Below are 23,186 nucleotides of genomic sequence, written 5' to 3'. Positions count from 1 at the left end.
ACGCATGAAGTAGCACCATATTTATTACTGGAAACCAAACACTAATCAAAAGGAAGCTTAATATCCAAAGGGAAGTGGAGAGAAATCAAACAGACACTTGTTTGCACAATAGATTTCCAATTGTTTTTTGCGTTCCTAGCTAATCACCTTAGAACACTTCTGCTTCTGTCTGGAAGCCATTCAACTTGAAGTCAGTTAGGACAAGGGACTAAATAAGGAAGGGCAGATGGGTGTTTCTCATTTTTGGCCTATAGGATCTACCCAACTTCCGATGCTCCATGAGCAGTCTGGGAAAGGCCAATCTGGGGACATGTGAATCACAGACCAGCAAAGGATAGCCTAGACCCTTGGACAAAATAAGCATCTGAAGAGCCTGTCGATATGTGGGCTACCGCAGAGACTGGGAGGTAGAGAACTGAGAGGAACTTGAAGATCTTGGACTTTTAAATTTCAGGTTGAACCTGGCTTTGTGGCAAAGTGGATATTACGGAATTAACAAAAGAGTCAAAGCTTCAGCAGAATAAATGGCCATTGCCTTTCTGTGTTACACAGGGACTCTTCAAGGAGCCAAGGCTACAAGGAGCCTGGAGGTCCTGCCTTGATAACACCTTCCAGCAAAAACTCAACATGGACAGGGAAGAGGTGGTACAAGCCACCTTCTTAACCATAATGCATTTGGAGAAGAATCCCCTAAATGTGGAACTTATAACAACTACAAATGCTGGATTCAGAAATCCATCTGAGCCCACAAAATAGCCCATGTGTCTGTTCCTTTTAGCCAGGTACCCACCCTAGTCTCCCCAGTGGCCACTCTCAACCTTCTCCTTTCAAGTCTCTGCAGCCATTACTACTCACTTCACTCTCCCGCTGCCTCCATTCTCAGCAGGTGTCTTACATTCCACCTCAAGAAAATTTAGGCCCTCACACTTGACCTTTGTGTCCCCTTCCTCTAGAAACATAAACATCTACTTCCACTTTCCACTTCCTCCCCAGCTTCTGATAAGGTGATCTTTCCTCTTTTCAAAATCAGTTCCTCCACCTGTCTCTGACTTCTCCATTCCAATCTGAGGCATATGGCTAAGACTGCCTTGCAAACATCCCCTCTTATGCAAGTCCACTGGGCATTTTTTCTGGCCTCTTGTCAATGGATTTTTTGCTGCTTCCTTTAGGCACTCTGCATTTCCTTGACTGCCCTGCACCAACTGCTTTGTTTATTCTCCTCTATCTGGATACCTGTGCTCTAAAATTATCCTGATGATTGTCATGATAATCACCTTCTTCCTCCAGTTGTCCTTGAGAGGGCTGCTGGGTCTTATCTTTCTTTGTTATTCCATGGACTCTCCCTAGGACCTGTCAAGTTATCTCATGGTTTCAAGTACCATCTACAGGCTGATGAGTTCCAAATCTGAACCTCCATCCCTGAATACTTCCTTAATTTCAGATTCACCTTCCCAGGTGCCTGCTGGACTGCTTTACTTGGACTGAGATGCTCAAGGCACCTTGAACCTTCAGTTCAGTTCAGTTCAGTCACTCAGTCATGTCTGACTCTGCGACCCCATGAACTGCAGCACGCCAGGCCTCCCTGTCCATCACCAACTCCCAGAGTTCACTCAAACTCATGTCCATCGAGTCAGTGATGTCATCCAGCCATCTCATCCTCTGTCGTCCCCTTCTCCTCCCACCCTCAATCCCTCCCAGCATAAGGGTCTTTTCCAATGAGTCAACTCTTCGCATCAGGTAGCCAAAGTATTGGAGTTCCAGCTTCAGCATCAGTCCTTCCAAAGAACACCCAGGACAGATTTTCTTTAGAATGGACTGGTTGGATCTCCTTGCAGTCCAAGGGACTCTCAAGAGTCTTTTCCAACACCACAGTTCAAAAGCATCAATTCTTTGGTGCTCAGCTTTCTTCACAGTCCAACTTTCACATCTATACATGACCACTGGAAAAATCATAGCCTTGACTAGACGGACCTTTGTTGGCAAAGTAATGTCCCTGCTTCTGAGCAGGTCCAAATCCTAACCCATGATTTCCCCTATTTCCCTCCCTCCTCATTGCATCCCTCGTTGGGGATCCCTCATTGGGCTTCCCTGGTGGCTCAGATGGTGAAGTATCTGCCTGCAATGTGGGACACCCGGGTTCAATCCCTGGGTCAGGAAGATCCTCTGGAGAAGGAAATGGCAACCGACTCCAGTATTCTTGCCTGGAAAATTCTATGGACAGAGGAGCCTGGTGGGCTACACAGTTCATGGGGTTGCAAAGAGTCAGACACGACTGAGCAGCTTCACTTTCACCTTCCTCATTGCATCATCCATCTTAATCATTGGCACCACTGCTCACCTGGTCACCTGCGCTGGAAACCTGTTTACTTCCTTTACTCCTCAGTCTAACATTTCCAATAATCACTAATATCTCAAATATTCATGAACCTATCTTTCCTTCTTTATGCCCATGTCATCAGCCTTAAGAAAGGCCACCACCATTTCTTAGAAGAGTGATTTTAACAGCTGCCTAGTGGATCTCTTTCATTCTTGTCCCCTTTGATTCTCTTATCTCCCTGCAGCCAGATGTCACGGCATCACCTCTCTGCATTATTCCCCATGACTTGCATGCAAAGTATCCTGGGATCTGACCCTTATTCACAGCTCCCACCTCATCTACGGCTTCTGCTGACATACTATATGCTTGCTTGGATCACTCTGTGCCCAGCCTCTTCCTACTGCTTACCATTCAGGCTTGCCTGTTCCAGGAAGTCTTTCCTAAATTCCACAGGCTTGCTGGTGCTGCTTTTCCATGCTCCTGCGCCTCTCGGGGCTGATTGCAGTCGCACTCAATTACCCACTAGCATATCTGTATCCCTCTGAAGGTTGTAAGATCTTTGCAGACATCAATCTTATCTTTGCAGTTCTAATGAGCACCTAGTAAGTACTAGTTAACAAATGGACAAAAATGACAGTATGTATGTTTAAGACCCTTTCCTGTGAGTCTCAAACTTCAGGTGTCCAAGTCTTAGTGAAAGTTTGGTAGAAAGATACAAGGCCTCAAGGCATTTGCGTTTGCTGGCCCACCACTGGTAGTCTTCCTTAGATATTCATTTTCTTTTTTCAGTTTCTACATCTCAGTAAGACCTTTCCCCAGTCATGTTATGTAAACTAACACCTTCATCACCTTATTACTGCTGTTTCCCCCTGCCCCCCTGTCCTTTGCTTCAGTCGTGTCTGACTCTTTATGATCCTATGGGCTATGGCCCACCAGGCTCCTCTGCCCACGGGGATTCTCCAAGCAAGAATACTGGAGTGGGTTGCCATGCCCTCCTCCAGGGGACTTTCCTGACCCAGGGATTGAATCCACGTTTCTTTATGTTTCCTGCACTGGCAGGCAGGTTCTTTACCACTAGTACCACCTGGGATGCCCCAGGTGGCTTATAACATAGCTATTGTTTAAACATGCTGCTGCTGCTAAGTTGCTTCAGTCATGTCCGACTCTCTGCGACCCCATAGACAGCAGCTCAACAGGCTCCCCTGTCCCTGGGATTCTCGAGGCAAGAACACTGGAGTGGGTGCCATTTCCTTCTCCAATGCATGAAAGTGAAAAGTGAAAGTGAAGTCGCTCAGTCATACCTGACTCTTAGCGACCCCATGGACTGCAGCCTACCAGGCTCCTCCGTCCATGGGATTTTCCAGGCAAGAGTACTGGAGTGGAGTGCCACTGCCTTCTCCAATTGTTTAAACATATCCCCCCTTTAAACATAAGGTCCTTATCAGCCAGGGCTCTGTTCTGATCACTGGCAATTTCCCTGCTGCCTATAAAAGAGTCAAGTCTTGAATTTATGCTCAAAATATTTGTTGAATATTGACTTGAACAACTGCCTGATAGCAAACAAGAGTAACACGTAAAGGGAAGGGAAAAAAAGGAACAGAGAGATAAAGGGATAAATTCTGATATATTTTTTCCTCCTGGCCTTTGACCCTTGTTTTAATTTTTTTATGTTCTCTTGTACCTGAATCAAAGTATAGATTGTGCAGACATCTAGCAGGTGCATCTGACCATGGACATCCTCCCATAGCTCTGACATAAAGGCAGCAGGCATGGGGATTCAGTGCATGTCTGTTTCTGATAAGAGGTTTCTTAACTTGAGATATGCTGACCTCACAGCCCCCTGTTTGCTGATACACATGTGCGGTTTTCCCTGGGATCAGAGGTTCTAAAAATGGGTCAGGGCCTTGGTCTCTTCTGAAAGCCACAGCTGGGGTCCAGGGAAGCAGCTGGCATCAAGGTGGACATTTCCCATGAGAATCAACTTCCTTTGGTCCACTTGTCAAAGAAGTCCAGAGCCCCTTGAGATATCTGGGTCTCCTGGGTGGTCTCCAGTTGTGCCTCCAAGGAACCTCCTAGAGGTCTCCCTTGCAAGACATCCTCTCTAAATGGAGTTAATGGTCTGCTTTCCATTTCTGCTGCCAAGGCCTTGTAAACAGGTCTACATCTCCTGCATTGGGCAGGGAGAGAAGTGCAAAGGAGGCGGGACATGCCATCTAAGTCCTTTATATAAGGATTGTGACACTCCAGAGCCTGGAGCTGTGTCTATCTTATTCATGACTATCTTTTCCCAGCACCTAGCATAGTGCCTGGCACATACTGGGTGCTCAAATAAATGTTTCTGGAAAGCTGAATGAACCCTGTGAGGGTATCATGATTATCCCCATACGACAGAAGCAGGAGCCTCCTGTTATACTCTCCATTTCTGCAATGCCTGACAGACTTATAATGAGTTGTACTTTTCCCCTTCCAGATCTTAAGCTCTGGGAAGGCAGAGATTGCTGTATCCCCAGTACATTGCCTGGATCATAGTAGGTGACCAGCAAATATTTCTTGACAGACTGAAAGGATAGATGGATGGATAAAGTTCAGGGACAGTGTGCATTTTATTTAAGCTCATAAAACCAGAGTTGAACCCAGTCTGTGACCAGACCATGAAGTCCATGAGGGCAGGAATGGAGTCTGGTTTTTCTCACCATCAGATCCTTAGCACCACGGACAGTGCCTACACAGAGCAGTTGCTCAATAAATAATTGTTGAATGAATGAATGACTCACGGACTGAGCTTTTTTTAGTTATTATTTTGCAATACCCTTTAAGGAGATAGGGGCCTCGTGAACAGACACATCGCAAGCCCCATTTTGAGAGAAAGCAGCATTTATAGACATAGGCTATTTTTTGGTAGCAAGGATTAAAGGGGAGAAAAATAGGAGCAGAGTGACTGAAGTGTGGGCTCCTTTTTCTGTGAGTGGAGTGCTAGCCTGCATCGCCTCGCCAGTCAGCAGAAAGTGAGTTGGTAGCCACAGAGTACAGGATTTCCAGCCACTGATCACGGAGACGTCAGGGTCAAAGTGGCCGACAGAAGCAGAGGCAGCCAGACCTGTAGGAGCTCTGAAAAGAAAGAGATTACAGTGTTGCCGCTAGCACTGACGTGCACATTTTATGTGCAAAACTAACATAAAATGCCTCCTCTAAATTGACCAATTAGGAAAGGACATGTTGTCTGAGCAGATCAGTTAGAAAAAGGAAGTTTTTCCTTTACCTGCCCTGAAAACCAGTTAGGAAAAGGTGCCCTCCCAGATGGGCCAATCTGAAAAAGGCAGCCTTTCTGCAGGCACTAGCTGATAGCCACTCAAAAGGGTACTCCTGTGAACTGACCAACCTACTCAACCTTGGTGACCTTGAGGGATAGTCACAAAAGGCAAGCCTCTTGGGGGCACCTTGGTCTCCAGGACTGAGCTCACTGATACTGGAATGAACTAACTCATGTCAAACACTAGGTTGGTGTAACAACCCACTCAGATTTAGATGCCAAGAGCCAAAGAGAGTAACAATTACACAGATTCACTTTTCATCCAGATTTTCAGACAATTTAGCAGCCATAAGTCAAGGGCCATTAAAATGCTGCCGGTCTCCGGTCTTTGTGGTCAGAGGAGCAGAGAAGCAGAAAGCAGAGATTTTTGTTTGTCTGCCATGTTCATCCTGGCACCAAGCATCCTGACAAAGGTGTTGGAGATACCTCTTGAAGCTTCAGGAAATGCCCAGGGTGCGGATCACAATGCAGTGTGCTTGTCCTCTGCGCACAGGTGTGTTCAAGCATGCACACGTCTGCATATGCAGATTCACACACAAGCAGCTGCAGCTGTCATGGCATTTTGTGTGTGAGTATGAATATGTGCATGTGACCTTGTGGGTGTGTGTGAAAAGTCTAGGCGATGTTTGCTCTTGTGCACCTGTGTGTGCCTGCGTCTATGTACACTGTCGTGGGACAACACAGGTATGTGTGCGCATGTGCAGCCCCAGGCCCAACACTTTCCGCAAATGCAGTCACCTCTTCAGCGCTCAGGCCAAGCAGATGGGGCATTCCAGCACACCCTAGGCCAACAGATAAAAGCCCCAGATGAAGGTTTTGGTCAAGTCCCTGTGCAAAGAGGATCTGAACTTACCCAAGCTACTGGGAGCAGCCCTTGACACTGCAGCCTGGCCCCCTGTGGGAGGAAACAGAAGGATCAGTGTACGGGAAGCCTGGAAGAAGCCCCTTCCATCTGCTCTTCCTTGCAGCCAGAGTGTGGTCTTTTAAAAACCCCAATCTGGTCATCTCACTCCCCTGCTCTGGACCCCTCAGAGGCTGCCGTCTGCTTTCAGGAAAAAGGGCCCAAAACCTTAGCAAGAACTACATGCTATTTATATTTCAATTAGAAGAAGGAGAAAGGGAAGGGGAAGGAGAAGAAGAGAAAAGAGAAGTACTATCATTGGAAGGACTGATGTTGAAGCTGAAACTCCAATACTTTGGCCACCTGATGCGAAGAGCTGACTCATTTGAAAAGACCCTGATGCTGGGAAAGATTGAAGGCGGGAGGAGAAGGGGATGACAGAGGATGAGATGGTTGGATGGCATCACCGACTCAATGGACGTAAGTTTGGATGAACTCTGGGAGTTGGTGATGGACAGGGAGGCCTGGCGTGCTGCGGTTCATTGGGTTGCAAAGAGTTGGACACGACTGAGTGACTGAACTGAACTGATAAGGCCTCACGTGGTCTGGTCCCCCACCTCCATCAGCTCACCCACACCAACCTCTCCTCCTCCTTTCAGCCCGCCTGGCCAGTTCCTCTGACACCCTGGGTTCCCTCCTGCACAGGCCTTTTGCTCATTCTCCACTCTCTCCCTGGGATTCCACCCTCTTTTCCATTTCCCCTGACCCCTGTTACTTAATCCTCTCTCAGTTTTCAAACCTCATTTCCTTTCTTCCCCAGTCCTCCAGACTAGGTTTGCTTCCCCTGTGGCAAGAGCTCAGAGTTCCTGATCCATGTTCATGCCTGCACTTATCACAACTCCAGAGACACATGATTATTTAAATGATGTCTCCTCTACTGGTCCATAAGTGGCACACGAGCCAGGCTTGTACCCATTGCTGCTCATCCTGAGCCCCCAGCCACTAACACAAGCCCTGGCACAAGGCAGGCATGAGAAGACAGCTGTGCAATGAATGAGAACCTGCAGGAGGAAGGCCTCTTATAGTCTACCTCGCCTCACAGGATTCACTTGCTCCAGCTCTTTGGACCCCAGTAAGATCCCAAGTGCCAGGTTCTCTCACCTCTCCTCATCTCCAGAGAACATTTCTCACCAGGAACATAGAGGGGGGAGTGCCCTTCTTACCCTTCCGTGTGATGGGACCCAAGTTCAGGACACGGGTTTGGTCTATGATGCTCCCACTGCGGAATCTGGTCTCAGGGCAGGTCTGCAGGGAGATGGTGACAAAGAAAGCTTTCCACAAGAGAGACTGAATGAGGCCCTGCCGTGGGGAGCTGGGTGCACCCTTCATAGGAGCAACCTCTTGCCTCAGGCTGGGACTTGAGGATGGTAGAGGTAGGGGTTGTTAGGAGATCTGTATACATGGGTTAGTGTCCCTGCTCTGCCACTTGTTAGATGTATGATGTTCGGCAAGTCACTTACATTTTCTAAGCCTCTCTCCCCATATGGAAAAAGGGGCTAGTAAAATACCTCCCTTATAGAGTTGCCGCTAAGTATCAAAAAGTTAACACACAGAAGCTGCACACAGTGCTTAAAAATGTCAGTTTCTGCTATTAGAACACAAGCTTGCAGATAAGTGAGAGGTTTACCAGCCTACTGCAGTGCCCTGATCGCACCCAGCTTCCCCACAGCCTAGTCTCCTGTCTGGCCATGGCAGCCTCGTCCTATAGCTCTGACTACCCCCGTACTAAAATGGAAATATGGCAGAGACGTTTGTTTTCTTTTAACCTTGTGGCCAAGTGTCTTCGGTTACGGGAGCTGGGTGTGAGGGTGTGGCAACCAGGCTGAGGGAAGGGAGGTCTGACTCACAGGTCTGCACTTTTCATTCACGGTGTCACAGAGATACACTTCACAATGCAGGTACACCAGGTCGTAGTTTCCAGCAAAACGGAACATCTGGACAGAAAACCGGCCCTGAGGGGACTCCCCATTCTCCTCCACTTGGATGGTTGAGTCCACAGCGCGTGGACATCTGGGAAGCGTACATCATATAACATGGTTGGTTATGCAAACATTCTGGGGCCAGACTTCCTGAGTTCCGATCTCAATCTGTCCCTTACTAGCTGTGTGACTATGGGCAATTTACGCAATCCCTCTGAGCCTGTTGCCCTATCCATGTGCGAGGAATAATTTACCTTACATCGTGAGATAATTGCGACAATCAAATGAGTTAAAATTACAAAGTAAACAGCATCTGCCGTACAATAGGTGCTACATGTATGTAACTCTAAAATACAAATGTGATCAGTTCAGAGCTTAAGGACAGTTACTTAAGGATAGTAAGTAAGCACTTAAGTAAGTGTATCCTTAAGTAAGCACTTTTTGATTTCCCAGGAAATGGCATTCAGGAGTCATTACCTACCATTTATTGGCTATCTACTAGTGTCTGGTGTTAATTCTAACGTTGGAAACATCTGAGCACTGAAGGCTGCTGGCCAAATAGGGGTGTGTATGTGTGCTCATCAGCACACATTACTACCCAGCACACCCAAACACACAGAAAATCAAAACTGCACGTCCAGAGACTCACGTGGGTGCTGGGCTGGATCAGGGTATGCAGGCTCTTTGAGCAGGCAAATAGGGCATCCCTTCTGCTCTTTGACACTATCCGCTCAAAACGGACTTAGAAAAGGGGCTGAAGGCTGACTGCACAGGAGGACTGAGAAAGGAACTTCTCGGGATGGCGTTCACTTTGCTCTGTGTCCCCTACAATTCAAACCTGACTCCACTTTGCAAAAGAAAAGCCCTGAGGTTAAGGGGACCCACCTTACGAAAAGCAGAGGGAGAGGCAGCCAGCACTGTCCTTGGCAGCTCCAGGCAGTCAACCCAAGTAAGGCGCCTACGCATCTCCTCCAGCCCCTAAGCACCTCCCCAACTCATCTCCTCCTTACACCCCAGTGATATTCTGAGCATCTCACAGACTGGCAGTCCTCAGCCCAGCTCCCACCCATGCCACAGCAGAAACACAGGGCCACAGCCAACACTTGTTCATGCTTTGTTTTCAAGACTTTTTAAGCTTTTCACAATATACATGCTCTACCTTTATACTCAGATACACACACACACACACACACACACACACACACACACACACAAAGCTTAAAAATCCCTACACACATACACACACACACAAAGCTTAAAAATCCCTGCACACATACACACACAAAGCTTAAAAATCCCTGCACAGTAGATTTTCTTCATGCCTGTTTCGCATATGAGAACATGAATATCCAGACAGATGAGCTGACTTGTATCTTGAACTAAGAAACAGCAAACCCATGCTATAAGCCCAAGTCTCCATGATGTCCCAGGCAAAGTCATGTCAGGATTTTTCAAATTTCAGTTCTTTTTTGCCTAATACAGAAACCACCTCCCTGAATGTTTTCCTGTTTACCAATATCTGTACTATTATTTCATATTATTATATTATTATTACTATTTTTCTTTAAATCTACAGATGTTTTTGTTGAAATACATTTATTTTTTAAAAAGATCATGACCACAAATAGCAAACCAAGGGCTTCCCAGGTGGCAAAATGAAGAATCTCCACCTGCCAATGCAGGAGATGCAAGAGATGAGGGTTCCATCCTGAGGTCAGGAAGATCCCCTGGAGTAGGAAATGGCAACCCACTTCAGTACTCTTGCCTGCAGACTTACGTGGGCAGAGGAGCCTGGCAGGCTACAGTCCCTGGGGTCACAAAGAACTGAACGACTGGGAACACAACACATTACTTGCCATATATAAAACACGACCATACAAACACAGTCAGACACTGCTATGACATTTTACTTCAACACTGTTGATTGTAAAAGACCATCAAAAGACTTCTGCTCTCCTTTCTTTTTGTTGTAAAGGGAGATTAGCAAATAACAGAAGTGTGAACACCAGATGAGCACCCAATTGAGCCTTTTCCCTTTGACGCGACCAGGCGGATTCTAAGAGAACTGAGACAGAAATAGGCCAGGGTCTCCTGGGAGCGCTTTCTCTGACTGCACTGTTAAAACAGCAATTCCCCTCCCTTTTTTGTACTTCACTTTTTTCTTTATAGCGCCATCATCATTAACATGCCATGGATGGCACTTTCATTTAATTGTTGATCTCCCCACTTAGAATGTCAGTGATAAGGGTGCAGAGACTTTTGTCTCTTCTATTCACTGTTATCCACATAGCCTGGCACACAATAAGCCTCCAAAAATATCTGTTCAATTTATGAATGAAAATGTGAACTACTTTCTCACAGTGTGGTTACTATTTCTCTAATGTGTTTGAGTCAAAAGCAGTCCATCTGTGTCCTCCCTGTTTCAACTGACCCTTGTCTAACCATGCCTCTGCTGTACTCCTCCCAGCCAAGTGCCAGCCTGCTGCTGTCCAGGGCCTGCCTTTCCATACGTTCCTCATCCTTTTCTGAATCCTAGACCCCCTCTGCCATCTGATGAAGCCCATGCATTCCTCATCAAAAGTAATGCTTTCAATGCATACACTAAATTACATAAGATAATTTAAAAAATTAAATATAATTCTTAAAATATTGAACTTAATACATCATATATTTACATATCTGGATATAAATATATATTTACAAGTACATGTATTTGATATATATCAAATAATAAGATCTAGTTGAAATTCTAATACTACAATATAGTAACTAAAAATATTGACTTGTGTAAATGTCTTCAAATGTCCTGCTAATACTTTTCTGGTTTGTTGCCTATATCATAATGAATGACAGTGCTAAATTTCAGCTACAGGTGAATGAATGTGAAGATGTACTTTGTACCCATCCAACTCTAAAGACACTCCCCGGCCCCAAATTCCATCCAACAGGCCTTACCTGTCCTGGATGATGAAGTATTTCAAGGGGTCTGTGGCATTGCTGCTGGGCGTGGCATAGCAGTTGGTCATGAGCAGTACAAACCGGGACAAGTCGCCCCCATCCAGCATGGTGCCGACGTAGAGAAACGCCTCTGTGGACAGGGTCACAGAGGAGCCTTGGTAGGGCTGTGTGTAGGCAGGGCTCTGGAAGAGCGCCATTCTCACGGTGAATGTGCCGGTCCCGCCCATGCTGATGTTGAGGGCACTGCAGGGGGAGAGAGGCTGGTGAGAGAACCAGAACCAAGAGCAGCAACAGATAGGCCACTCTTTCTGATCTGCATTCCTGGGCAGTCCCTGGCAGTTCTTTGGATTTTAATCCAGCAAGAGGACTAGAATCCACCAACCATTGCTCTGCAAAATACAATAGTCACACACAGGTCACTTAGGGATCTTGTTGAAATGCAGATTCTGGATCTGTAGCTTTGGGATAGGGCTCAAGGTTCTGCATTTCTAATAAGCTCCCAGGTGACGCTGCTCCTTCTGATCCAGAGATCATATTTTTCTGTAACACATCCACCCCCTCATATGGTGGCCCTTGCATTTAAGTGTGGCAAACACATTCTCAAGGGAATCACCTAGATTCCTCTTTTGATCTTAATATAGAACAGTTTTAAAAGATGGGCTATGAGTCCTACAGGCCTTAGTCAGAGTTCTGGTTCTACCTACAGCAGAAGATTTGGATTTTTAAAATATATTATTTTAAATCACATTAAAAACAGCCACACTGATGGCAACTCCGTGGGGATTATCCTACAAAGGACACTGAAAGACTGATGCCCCAGGAAAGGGAGTACATGAGAAATAGTAATGCAGAAGTCCATTTTAGAGGTGAGTACTGGGTTATTTGTTTGGACTTGGTGTTCAACTGGGATGAGATTTCTAGCTTAAGCCAGAGAGAGATCTGCATACAGCTGTTTTGTTCCCTAGAACCTAGCAGGTCTGGGACACGGCCACATTGTCCAGGTGATGTTCCACACAGAGGCAGACAAGGAGCAACTGTCTTCCTTCAAGTCAGCCAAGCACCTTCATCAGTGGCAGTGCCCTTCCCCAAGGCTGGTTGGCCCAGAAAACATGTGACCATGGAGAAGCTTCAAAAAAAAAAAGGTCACGGTAGAGTGGAGGCTCTCTGCCTGATGGCCTGGGTTTGAATCCCAGCTCTGTAACTTACTGTCCTCTACCACTTTGGACAAGTTACTAAGCTTTCTTTGAACTTCAATTTCAATAATAATAATACTTACACCTTCTAGGCCATGCTAAGATTTCAATGAGGTGTTCCAACTAGAGCACTTAGCACAATGCCTGACATATGGTCAGCTCTTGATAAACACTTGTTATGAACACAGCTCTTATTTTTTTTCCCAGTATCTGCATCACTGGCCTGTGATTCATCCTATTCAGAAATGTTCAAGTTTATTTAGCAACAGGATCCTTTTATTTTTTAAGTAACAAAATTGATAAAGAAGATGTGGTTCGTATACACAATGGAATACTACTCAGCTATAAAAAAGGACGAAATAATGCCATTTGCAGCAACATGGAAGAAACTAGAGATTATCATACGAAGTAAAGTCAGAAAGAGAAAGATAAATATCATATGATGTCACTTACATGTAGAATCTAAAATATGGCACAACTGAAGCAACCTATGAAGCAGAAATAGACTCACAGATATATAGAACAGAGCTGTGGCTGTCAGGGGAAGGGGAGGTGGAGTAGGGGGGTTGGGATTAGCAGATTTAAGCTATTATACACAGAATGGATAAACAGCAAGGTCCTACTGTATAGCACTGGAAACTAGAATCAATAATCTATGACAAGCCATAATGAAAAAGAATATAAAAAAAGAATGTATAGAAATTAACACAACATTATAAATCAACTATACTTCAATTGAAAAAATAAAATTAAAATTAAAAACGTTCTCTGGTTCACATCCCCAAATCACCTCCTTAAAGACCTTTATACTCCAGGAAGCATAATTTCAAATTTCTCCTATTTACAGAGAAAGAAACTGAGGTCCAAATGTGGGGTACAATTTGCCCATTCCCATAGCAGGTCTGAACTGAGACCCCTCGCTTCTTTCCTCTGGCCCAATCACCCTGCTGCTGCTGCTGCTGCTAAGTCACTTCAGTCATGCCCGACTCTGTGCGACCCCATAGACAGCAACCCACCAGGCTCCCCCGTCCCTGGGATTCTCCAGGCAAGAACACTGGAGTGGGTTGCCATTTCCTTCTCCAATGATGAAAGTGAAAAGTGAAAGGGAAGCCGCTCAGTCATGTCCAACTCACAGCAACCCCAGGGACTGCAACACCAGGCTCCTCTGTCCATGGGATTTTCCAGGCAAGAGTACTGGAGTGGGGTGCCATTGCCTTCTCCCGACCACCCTACCCCTCAGGTAAACCAGGGACCCTAATATGGGTTTCACCTCTGTGGAGCACTTTTGTACATTACTGCTAAATCCATTTCACATACAAGAAGACTGACACCTAGAATAAGGCTATCAATTTCCCAAAGCCATTTGTGTGATAGAGCCAGGATTTGAAAGTGGGCTCCAGATTTCTTAGCTGGGCTCCTCATGGACTGTTTTTGGAGTCCAACACTGCCTCCCAGCTGACCACCTCCAATCAGCTTCTTATTGATGGCAACTGACAGAGAAGCTGAGGTCCTGGTGGCCAAGGATTTGTGGGGTGGAGTTGGCCAGGGACACTGGGGGCCCTCTCTGGCCGCACCTGACCATTGGCTGCAGGGAGGTCTTCAGGCTGACTTTCATGTCCAGGGGATAGGAGCACGCAAAGTTGATTCTGATGTTGAGGTCACGGATGATGATCTCATCTGCCAGGTAGAGAGTGTTGCTGTATGTGGCGTGGGTCTCATTCCTCTGTATTGGGGTAGGAAGGTGGGGGGAGGAAGGGCAGAAAAGGCATAGAATTTGAGTAGGATTCAAAACCAAAGGCATTGTAACTGCTGAAACTACCCTCCCACTTTCAATGAGCACAAGTCATGAGCTAGGCACCCCCTGCCCAAGCTGAATGTCCCTACTGCATCTTTGCATGGATCCTTCAATGACCCTGAGAGGCAGGATGACCACCTCCCTAATACAGATGGAAGTTCATGGGAACTGGGCAACTTATCCACGGTACAGGGGATCTAAGAAGCCTGGGACTCTTCCCATCACCTCATACCTCCTCTCGCACATGCCAAAAGACTAAACATCACATACTGGGTCATCATTAATGGCAGATTGTCAAAAAGTCATATTTGGCAAATGACAATTATTTCCTTGTTTCTTATGTTTGTTTTTTTTTTTTTTTTTTCCTCTGTGGAGGATGAGGGACATGCGAGGAAGCAGAACCCACTCACACAAATGTTTACCTCTGGGTCCCTTTGGAGGAGGCTTCTGTAGCTGAGGCCCTGGTTCTTTGAACACTGAAAGTGCAGACTCTGCCTCCCAGGAACCATCAGAGACAAACAGATCTGCTTCTGAACTCAGTGCTGATACCTACTGGCTTAGAATAGTCATTGCCCTGTTGGGGCACTACATTTCCCACCTGTCAAATGGGGAACTGTCACTATGGATTGTCCTCTTTATTTGAAACTGACATTTATTGAGCATTTACTTTGTGCCAGTCATTTGTCCTAATCACTTCACACACAGTAACACCTTTAACTCTCCTAACCCTATGAAGGAGTTACTATTACTCCATTTTCAGTGGAGCCACATCCAGGTTAAATAACTCACCCAGTTCACACAACTAGTAAGTGGTGGGGCTGGGCTTGAACCAGGCAGTGCTCCGACCCCGTCCCACACTGGCCAGAACGTACCGTCATCACTGTCCCACAGGGGCCATCCCTGGCTGGGGTCACCACAGACATCCAGTCCCGGTCGCCGCTCTCAGTGAAGCCTGAGCACTGGCTGTCACGCAGGTACATGAAGACCTTCTCAAACCCCAGATTCTTCAGCTGGCACTTGCTCAGGGACAACTTAATGTCATCAACCCCACATTCCAGCCTGCGCTCCAGGAGGGAGACATCTGAAATGGTCAGGGAAGGCAGGATTGGAGGCCTGTGACCACAATTCAAGGTTCAGCACATGCCCAGGGCCCAGGTCCAGCTAGCCAGGTTGGCCACCAGCTGGAAGTACTCAGAGTCATGCTGTGGTCTCCCCTCTCAGAGAGGTGGAGACGTGAGACTGGGTTCCCAGTATCACTGGATGGATCCATGTGACTAACCACCAGCCCATGTTACCCTAAGCACAGGCTGTACACAAAGAAAAGTAATACATTTGGGTCATTCACTGCTCTCTCTGTGTGCTCAGATGTGTCCAACTCTTTGCAACTCTATAGACAGACTGTAGCCTGCCAGACTCCACAGCCCCAGCACTAATAACATTGAATCCTAGTAAAACAAAACAAATAGCAAGCAAACAAAGCTAACAAGTTAATGGTAGTTTCTTTCCATCCTTTCTGTATCAAGGGGACAATCTTCAAGATTTGCTAATGTTTTTATTATTAACACCATCAGTTCAGTTCAGTTCAGTCGCTCAGTCGTGTCCGACTTTTTGCGACCCCATGAATCACAGCACGCCAGGCCTCCCTGTCCATCACCAACTCCCGGAGTTCACTCAGATTCACGTCCATCGAGTCAGTGATGCCATCCAGCCGTCTCATCCTCGGTCGTCCCCTTCTCCTCCTGCCCCCAATCCCTCCCAGCATCCAGACACTTGCTAATTTTCCTTGAAATCACAGAGAGCAGAACTCTGGTTAAGTATTTGCAGCATATAAAGAGATCCAGTTAGATTTTTTAAATTAAAGTATTACATAGATGCTGAAATTTAACAACTTTCTTTCATTGTATTCATTATTACTGCTGCTGCTGCTAAGTCACTTGAGTCGTGTCCGACTCTATGCGACCCCATAGACAGCAGCCCACCAGGCTCCCCCATCCCTGGGATTCTCCAGGCAAGAATACTGGAGTGGGTTGCCGTTTCCTTCTCCAATGAATGAAAGTGAAAAGTGAAAGTGAAGTCCCTCAGTCGTGTCCGACTCTTAGCGACCCCATGGACTGCAGCCTACCAGGCTTCTCCATCCATGGGATTTTCCAGGCAAGAGTACCGGAGTGAGGTGCCATTGCCTTCTCCTTATTACTGCTACTACAGACCTAAGATGTTACTTGCCACAGATAAGACACAGTAGTGAACTTCAACGTCCCAAGTTTACTTAAAAGCAGGTTGTGACTAAAACCAAGACTGGAATTTGGGAAACACTAGCCTGCTTCAATCATTATGTATACAGGAAACAGGTTTAGAGATGGCCAGGGCCCTGCTCAGGGTCTTCATCTGGTCAGTGGAGGGCCCAGTCCAAGAAACCACAGACTGCTGGCCAGGCCTGTGTTCTTGTGCTCTGGGAATACAGCTCAGTTTAGCCTTTGGCCAACAGGTGGCAACCTGCTGCTTATCCATCAGGATTTTGGGGGCCCCCGAAAGAAGCCTGGGGGTGGGGTTGTTTCTCAAGCTCTGGGAGCTTATGGATCAACTAAGGGGAGACTCCAGGAATCCAGAGAGCTTCTTGCTGATTTTAATGGGTATTACTGGACTGACTTTCCACTCTGACTGGATAATATGCACACCCTGGGTCATCCCCACAGGCCCCCAATTCACACACGGGAATGTGTCCCTCCCCAGGCAGGTCCTTGGCATTTCTGAGTACCACCCCACCTCCCCACCGGCCTCACCAGTGACATTGAAGTCCTGTTTGCACTGGCAGTGCCATTCGCCATTATCCGATTTGCAGTCCTCATCCACACGGCACTCCTCACACGTCCCCTCCACAGAGCTGGGGTCTGCAGGGTCACATATACAGTCAACAAGGATGAGCTCCAGTCTCTCGGGGTGCCCATAGGGCCCAGGGCGGGGTTGCTGGGAGACACCCACTCACCTGTGCAGTAAGCCAGATGGCACTCAGGGGGCGCCGTCAGGTTGTACACGTAGTAGCCGCCGGCACAGGCCTTCACTTGGACAGGCGCGTCCCACAGGCAGCAGTCGCCGCTCCAGTGCGCACAGGCCACGCGGTTCACGATGCCCTCGTCGCTCGATGGGTGCGTGCCGTTGAGCCACATAGGCGCGGCCGTGTTGCAGTGCAGGACAGGCACGCAGGTCTCGGGCAGGCGCACGCCGCCCTGGCCCACGAAGCGGTACCAGCCGCCCAGACTGACATCACAGACGTAGCCGGAGCCGTACTCTGTGCTGCGCCAGTATTCGTCCAGGATGTGGTGCGCCTGGCACGGGTCAGCGCACACTAGCGCGTCACCCTCCCGCACGCAGTCTAGCCCAGGCCCGCAGGAGCCCGGGGAACACTCACAGTGCCTCCCGTCCCCCACGTAGCCCGCGGGACACACGCATGAGTAGTTGCCCTCGCCATTGATGCAGGTGGCCAGGGCGTGGCAGCGGCTGAGCCCTGGCTCTGCACACTCGTCCACATCCTCGCAGCCGAGCTCCGAGCTCAGGAGGAAACCTTCAGGGCAGACGCATGTGTAGGAGCCCAGCGTGTTCACGCAGCTGTTGGTGGCGGAGCAGTTGTGCGCCCCCAGAATGGCGCATTCATCCAGATCCGCACACTCGAGGCCGTCACCAGTGAAGCCCTCCTGGCAGGCGCAGGTCGTGGCAGCGCCGTCCACCGTACAAGTGGCATTGGCGTGACATTCAGAGCAGCTTTCTGCAGGCAGAAAAACCCAGATTCAGAGTGGGGACCGCTTGGCCACTCTTCACCAAGAGACTCTTTCCATGGTCCTTAGGGTTCTTTGAGACATAGCAGACCCCCTTTGAAAGAAACAATAAACCTCCCCCGATGTCTAAACAACCCACCTGCATTCTTGTGTTAAGCACTGCATTCAAGCTGTATCATATTTTCAAACATCCACCTTTCCACCACCAGAGGAATAATGCAGAGTTCTTGACACTTCGTTAAGGATTTAGGGAACCCTGTCACCCCTTCCCCAACTTGATATATTCTATGCCTTTTGCTCAGATCTCCTTCTCTGCCTCCCCTCTCTACCTAGCAGGGGGCACTGACACTTTGTGTGTTTCTCTGTGACGATAATAACAGTAAAGACGATGAGGTCTCATGTATTAAGCACTTAGGATATGCCAAACACTGGGATAGGCATTTTCTATCCATTATCTGATAGAATCCTCTCCAGTGGCCCTGGGGAATGACTTTTGTATTTAGCCATATTTTAAAGGTGAGGAAACTAGAGAGTCAGAAGGTTTAAGCTATCTGCTTCATTGGTAAGCAGCAGAGCCAGGACACAAATCGAGGTTATAGGACCACAGTGTGTGTGCTCCATGATGACACAATGGTATTTACTCTGTTCCAGAGAACTCCAGTTGGGGGTTGTGTAGAGGTGTCTAGCTCCCTTCTCCAACAAAAAGCTAACAGCAATGTGCAACCCAATGGAAGGGTCACGTATGTGTGAAAGGGGATGTCTTTGGGTACCACACAGGTATGTTCACATCTCTTGTGTGGTTGAGTGTGTTCTTGACCTTCCAGTAAAGTGCCAGGGCAGGGGGGCTTAGTGATGTTCTAAACTTTTGTCTCTCCATATGTGATCCAAGGATCACACCATCAGCATCATCTGGGAGCTCGTTAGAATGCAGAGTCTCAGGCCCCACCCCAGGCCTACCAAATCAGAATCTTCATTTTAGTAAAATTCCTGGGTGAGTCCTATGTACATTAAAGTATAAGAAATGAATTTAAAATAGACTATGCAAATCCCAAGCATAAAAGGAGAGGGACTGAGACCTCTTCTGCTAATGGTGACACTGCTCTCTGCACACACAGCACTTACTTGCTGATGAGGTGTCAGTTGCTGCAGGTATGATGACCCAAGAGGTCACCACCACTGCCATCCACATCAAGGTTGGAGAGAAAAGACACTTCATCCTTTCTGCTCCTCACAGCTTCTTCTGGTCTAGGAAGACTTTCCCAAAAGCAAGGAAAGGCTGGCCTCTTGAGATTTCCTTTCCGTCCCTGATCCCTGAAGTCCTGTGAACAGAGTCAGATGAGATAAACACATGATGGAACTCCCTTCCCCACAGTTGGGAAAAGTGCTTTGTTTGTGTACTGTGCAAATCCAGGAGATGCCATTTATGTGAACCACAAAAAGTGTGTAGTGCTGTGGTCCTTGCTTTGGTAGAGTTTTCCCCTCTGTGGCCTTACTCTTAATTCCCACCACATCCCAGCCTCAGTTCCCCAAGCCTCAGTGCATTTGAAAGAGCTGAGTCTCTCATCTGGAGCAGGAACCTGCAAGATATGGGGGTGGGTGTTCTGGACTCACCATTTTATTGGAGGCACCCTCCTGATTCCCTCACGGAAAACCCTGAACTTTCCTACCTCCTGATCCCCTCATGGAAAACTCTGAACTTTCCTAGATGCATTTATTCTTTCAACAGAAATTTATTAAGTAGTTACTATGTGCCAAGCAGGAAGCTAAGCACCAAATGACAGACAAGTTCCCTGACTTCATGCAATTCACCTATTGTAAGGAAGTGGCTTGAAATAAGTAGTTTGAGAGGTGATTAATCTTCATAAGGTATTTTAATGCTTCCAGAGTACTCAGATATTATTTCACTCACCTGGCAAAATAGTCTACTAATACCCCAGTTTTTATAGCAGCATAATAAGGTGGCATGGTGGTTAAAGGCATAGGACCTGGAGGCTGCAACAAGGATTTGAACTCCTATTTTACCAATCACTATGACTGGTAAACTCACATGTGACATTGGGCAATATATTTCAATTCACTAAGACTCAGTTTCCTCATCTATGAAATAGAGATTATTGCTTGCACAATCTGAATGGCTACAATGCATTAGGCTCAGTGTGAAGTCTCCTGTTAGTAAAGAACCTGCTTCATAGGAAAGTGTTTTACAAACCTTAGTGACCATGATCTGCTATAAGGAAAATATTTTATGACATGATCCAGTACAGTTGCTAATACACATACACACACATGCACACATGAAATAAATGTTTTATAAAACAATTCTTACCATTACTATGTGCATTCCTTGCTGATATATCCTATTGTCTCTAATTAAAAGAAAATTCTGAATGTAACCCACAAATGATGTGAACTACAGTTTGGCTAATAACAGACTGCATATTATCATCCCGGTATTAACAAAGATGATATGTGCAAAGCAGGTTCAGAGCAGATGCTCTTGTTCACTGCTCTATCCATCCCCAATGCCTGGTATATAATAGGAACTTCACTAATATGGATTGAACAAATGCAAAAATTGTAGTCATTGTTGTTAGGGAAGTGCAAGATCAAAGAGAGGGGAGTTGATTTACCAAAGCCCTTAAAGTCAATAGTCAGCAAAGTAATGACTTATCCTAAGTTTGATTCAAGTGTCCAATCTCTTCATTTCCAGACCCCCATCCCTCAAACAGAATGGGAGCCGGCAAAGACTAGATGGGAGAAGCGGCTAGGAGAAGTGAGAGCTGCAGATAGCCTTACCTGAAACCAGAAAGGTAGAATTAATCCTTTTACAAGTAGGTGACTTTCATATCTATATATATATATCTGTCCCCCACTGGCAATCTCTCCTCCAATGATCCTCTGGTTCTCTTTCTTAATTATTTTAATGGGGGTGGAATATTTTTCCCTTTTGACACAGTGTTTTCCTTTTCTAGGCTGTGAGGTGGTTGTTGTTCTTTTCCCTAATAGGTAGAGACCCCAAATGATTGACATTGGGGGTCACAGTTGTGCCCACAGTTACAAGGGCTCTGTTTTATACCTTTTGGCAACAAGAGGTTCTTTAGTTAGAAATTAACTGAGTAAACAATTCCAAGGGCCTGAGATTTTCTTGGTCATTGAAAAGCACAAAGTGGAGCCAAGCAGAGGCCAGAATCTGAAGCCAGGCTGCTCCAGGAGAAAAGGGGTGCTCATTGTCCCCACCAGGATGTGTACTTGTGGCCACTCAATTCCAAAGCAAATGCCATCCTCACAGGTTCAGCCAGCTCCCCTGGGGTCCCAATGTGATCAGGAAAGGAGCTGAGAATGGCTGAAGGTCAGAGACAGCAGATAATTCAGACATCATTGGACCAGATGCTCTGTGAATCAAGAAATTTGAATTCGCATGAAGGAAGGTCCTTGAGAAGTAGATAATTTTGTAGATGAACAGACTGACTTTGGAGTCAGTCTATCTGAATCCTGGTCAGCGTTTTTTTGTGTGCCAGTAATCTTCCTTCCAGAGGTAATTTTCATCATCTGTAAAACAAGAATACCCGTGTCCTAGAATTGTTATGGCCATTAAAGGAGATGATGCAAGCTAAGGTATATAGCAATGGTACCGTCTGTGGAAGTCACTGCCGATGCTGTTTTGGTGATGTGCAGTCATGGGGTAGAGAATGACAGGGCTTGGCTCAGCCTTAGGTCTCCTGACCTAATTCCAAGTTAATGGCAATGCCATATTGAGAAAAATCAGGTGCATGTGAACTCAGGCTGAGCAGGAAATATGACAGTGAGCCACAGCATTGCCTCTTTGAGGGCTTTCTCCTTCTGTCTGGCCTAGTGCTCGGGTGACTATCAGCAGCAGCTCACTCACCTGCTCAGGGGAATTTCATAGGAAAAGAGGTAACACAGTTTTCAGCGATGTTTCTTCCCAAACAGCACCCCAGAGAGATCTATAACAGTTACTTTACAATCCCAGCACAGTACTCAGCCACCCTGGGCATTAACTTTCATCTTTGTGGAAAAGTGAGAAATATCTTATTATTATTTACTTTTGCAGTTCTTTGATGAAAAAGGAAGTTATCTTTTCATTTGCTTACTATTTATTCTTTTCTGAACTGTTTGTATCCTTTGCCCGTTTATCCCCCATAAGAATGTTTTTTTTTTCCCCTTTCTTTGCTATAACTTCAGAAGAAAATAAAAGTTCTTAATATTCTTTTTCTCAATCCTAGATGGTGAATGTCATTTCTGGTTGGTGAACATGAGGCTCTGTCAAAACCTAAGTCTGGGTGTCTTTAAAGGATTAAAGATGGAGCTCCAGGTAGCTCCTGAAGTTGTCTGGGCAGAGATCTCAGGTAGGAAAATAGGGAGTTTGGGCTGAGACTATTCTTAAGTCTAATAACCAACCACATTATTCAAGTTTTTGTGTTTGATGCTTTTACATCTTGATACTGCTGATTCTGGAGGGACTGCCCCACTGAGGGTGAACTAATGCCTTGGATATAGGTAGCACTGGAGATATACCTTGCTATCTCTAGGAATATCATATTCCTGAGAGCATGCCTTTCACATGCAAAGCAGCCAGTCTAGAGCCCACCGCCCAAGCTCTCCTCTGTCGGGCTCACACTCAGGACCAGGTACCAGATAACTAGGGACAATTTCCAAGTCCCAGAGCCTACTGACATTATTCCAACTAGCCAATCCTAAACCTGCTTACCTTGCCTCTTCTGTCCCTTCCTATGGAAACCACAATAAAGGCTACATTTTCAATTATAGTCAGATTTTCCCCTTGCTTCCTCTGCCTTCTGACCAACTCTAGCACTTTCCTGTGTGGCCCCTCATGGCGTGATATATACCCTCCTCTTAGGACCTGAGAGTATAATAAACTATCTTTTGATGACAGTTATCTCCTAATCTGTTGCCTTTGTCAGGCCTGAATTATAATAAAATCTGTATTTTAAAACAGTAAACATCACCTTGATTCAACACAGCTAGATCACCTTGTGGTATA

At 46.5% G+C, this 23,186-nt stretch overlaps 1 protein-coding gene across 1 annotated transcript; it reads right to left on the bottom strand.

Annotated features, from left to right (window-relative positions):
* Nucleotides 1-5,363: 5,363 nt before the first annotated feature.
* Nucleotides 5,364-19,379, bottom strand: UMOD (uromodulin). Its single transcript, XM_052635999.1, has 10 exons — nt 19,286-19,379; nt 17,377-18,153; nt 17,174-17,281; nt 15,266-15,474; nt 14,173-14,321; nt 11,403-11,648; nt 8,376-8,538; nt 7,692-7,773; nt 6,481-6,522; nt 5,364-5,425 (listed from the first exon to the last, which is right to left on the bottom strand). Exons 1-10 carry the CDS (start codon nt 19,377-19,379, stop codon nt 5,364-5,366), a joined length of 1,932 nt encoding a protein of 643 aa, XP_052491959.1.
* Between the last annotated feature and the right edge of the window lie 3,807 nt (nt 19,380-23,186).

Source organism: Budorcas taxicolor, chromosome 2 (genome assembly GCF_023091745.1).
Source record: "Budorcas taxicolor isolate Tak-1 chromosome 2, Takin1.1, whole genome shotgun sequence".
Classification (NCBI taxonomy): domain Eukaryota; kingdom Metazoa; phylum Chordata; class Mammalia; order Artiodactyla; family Bovidae; genus Budorcas; species Budorcas taxicolor.
Note: the sequence above shows the minus strand (reverse complement) of the source record. Positions and strands in the feature narration are given on the sequence as shown.

Bases quoted from the DNA above. Each gene is read 5' to 3' on its own strand.
- UMOD (XM_052635999.1), bottom strand. From the start codon at position 19,379: ATGAAGTGTCTTTTCTCTCCAACCTTGATGTGGATGGCAGTGGTGGTG. The intron at 17,282-17,376 runs GTGAGTGGGTGT...GTGACCCTGCAG, and splicing joins CCATCTGGCTTACTGCACAG to ACCCCAGCTCTGTGGAGGGG. The intron at 11,649-14,172 runs GTGCGGCCAGAG...CTCCCCCTGCAG, and splicing joins TCCCTGCAGCCAATGGTCAG to TGCCCTCAACATCAGCATGG.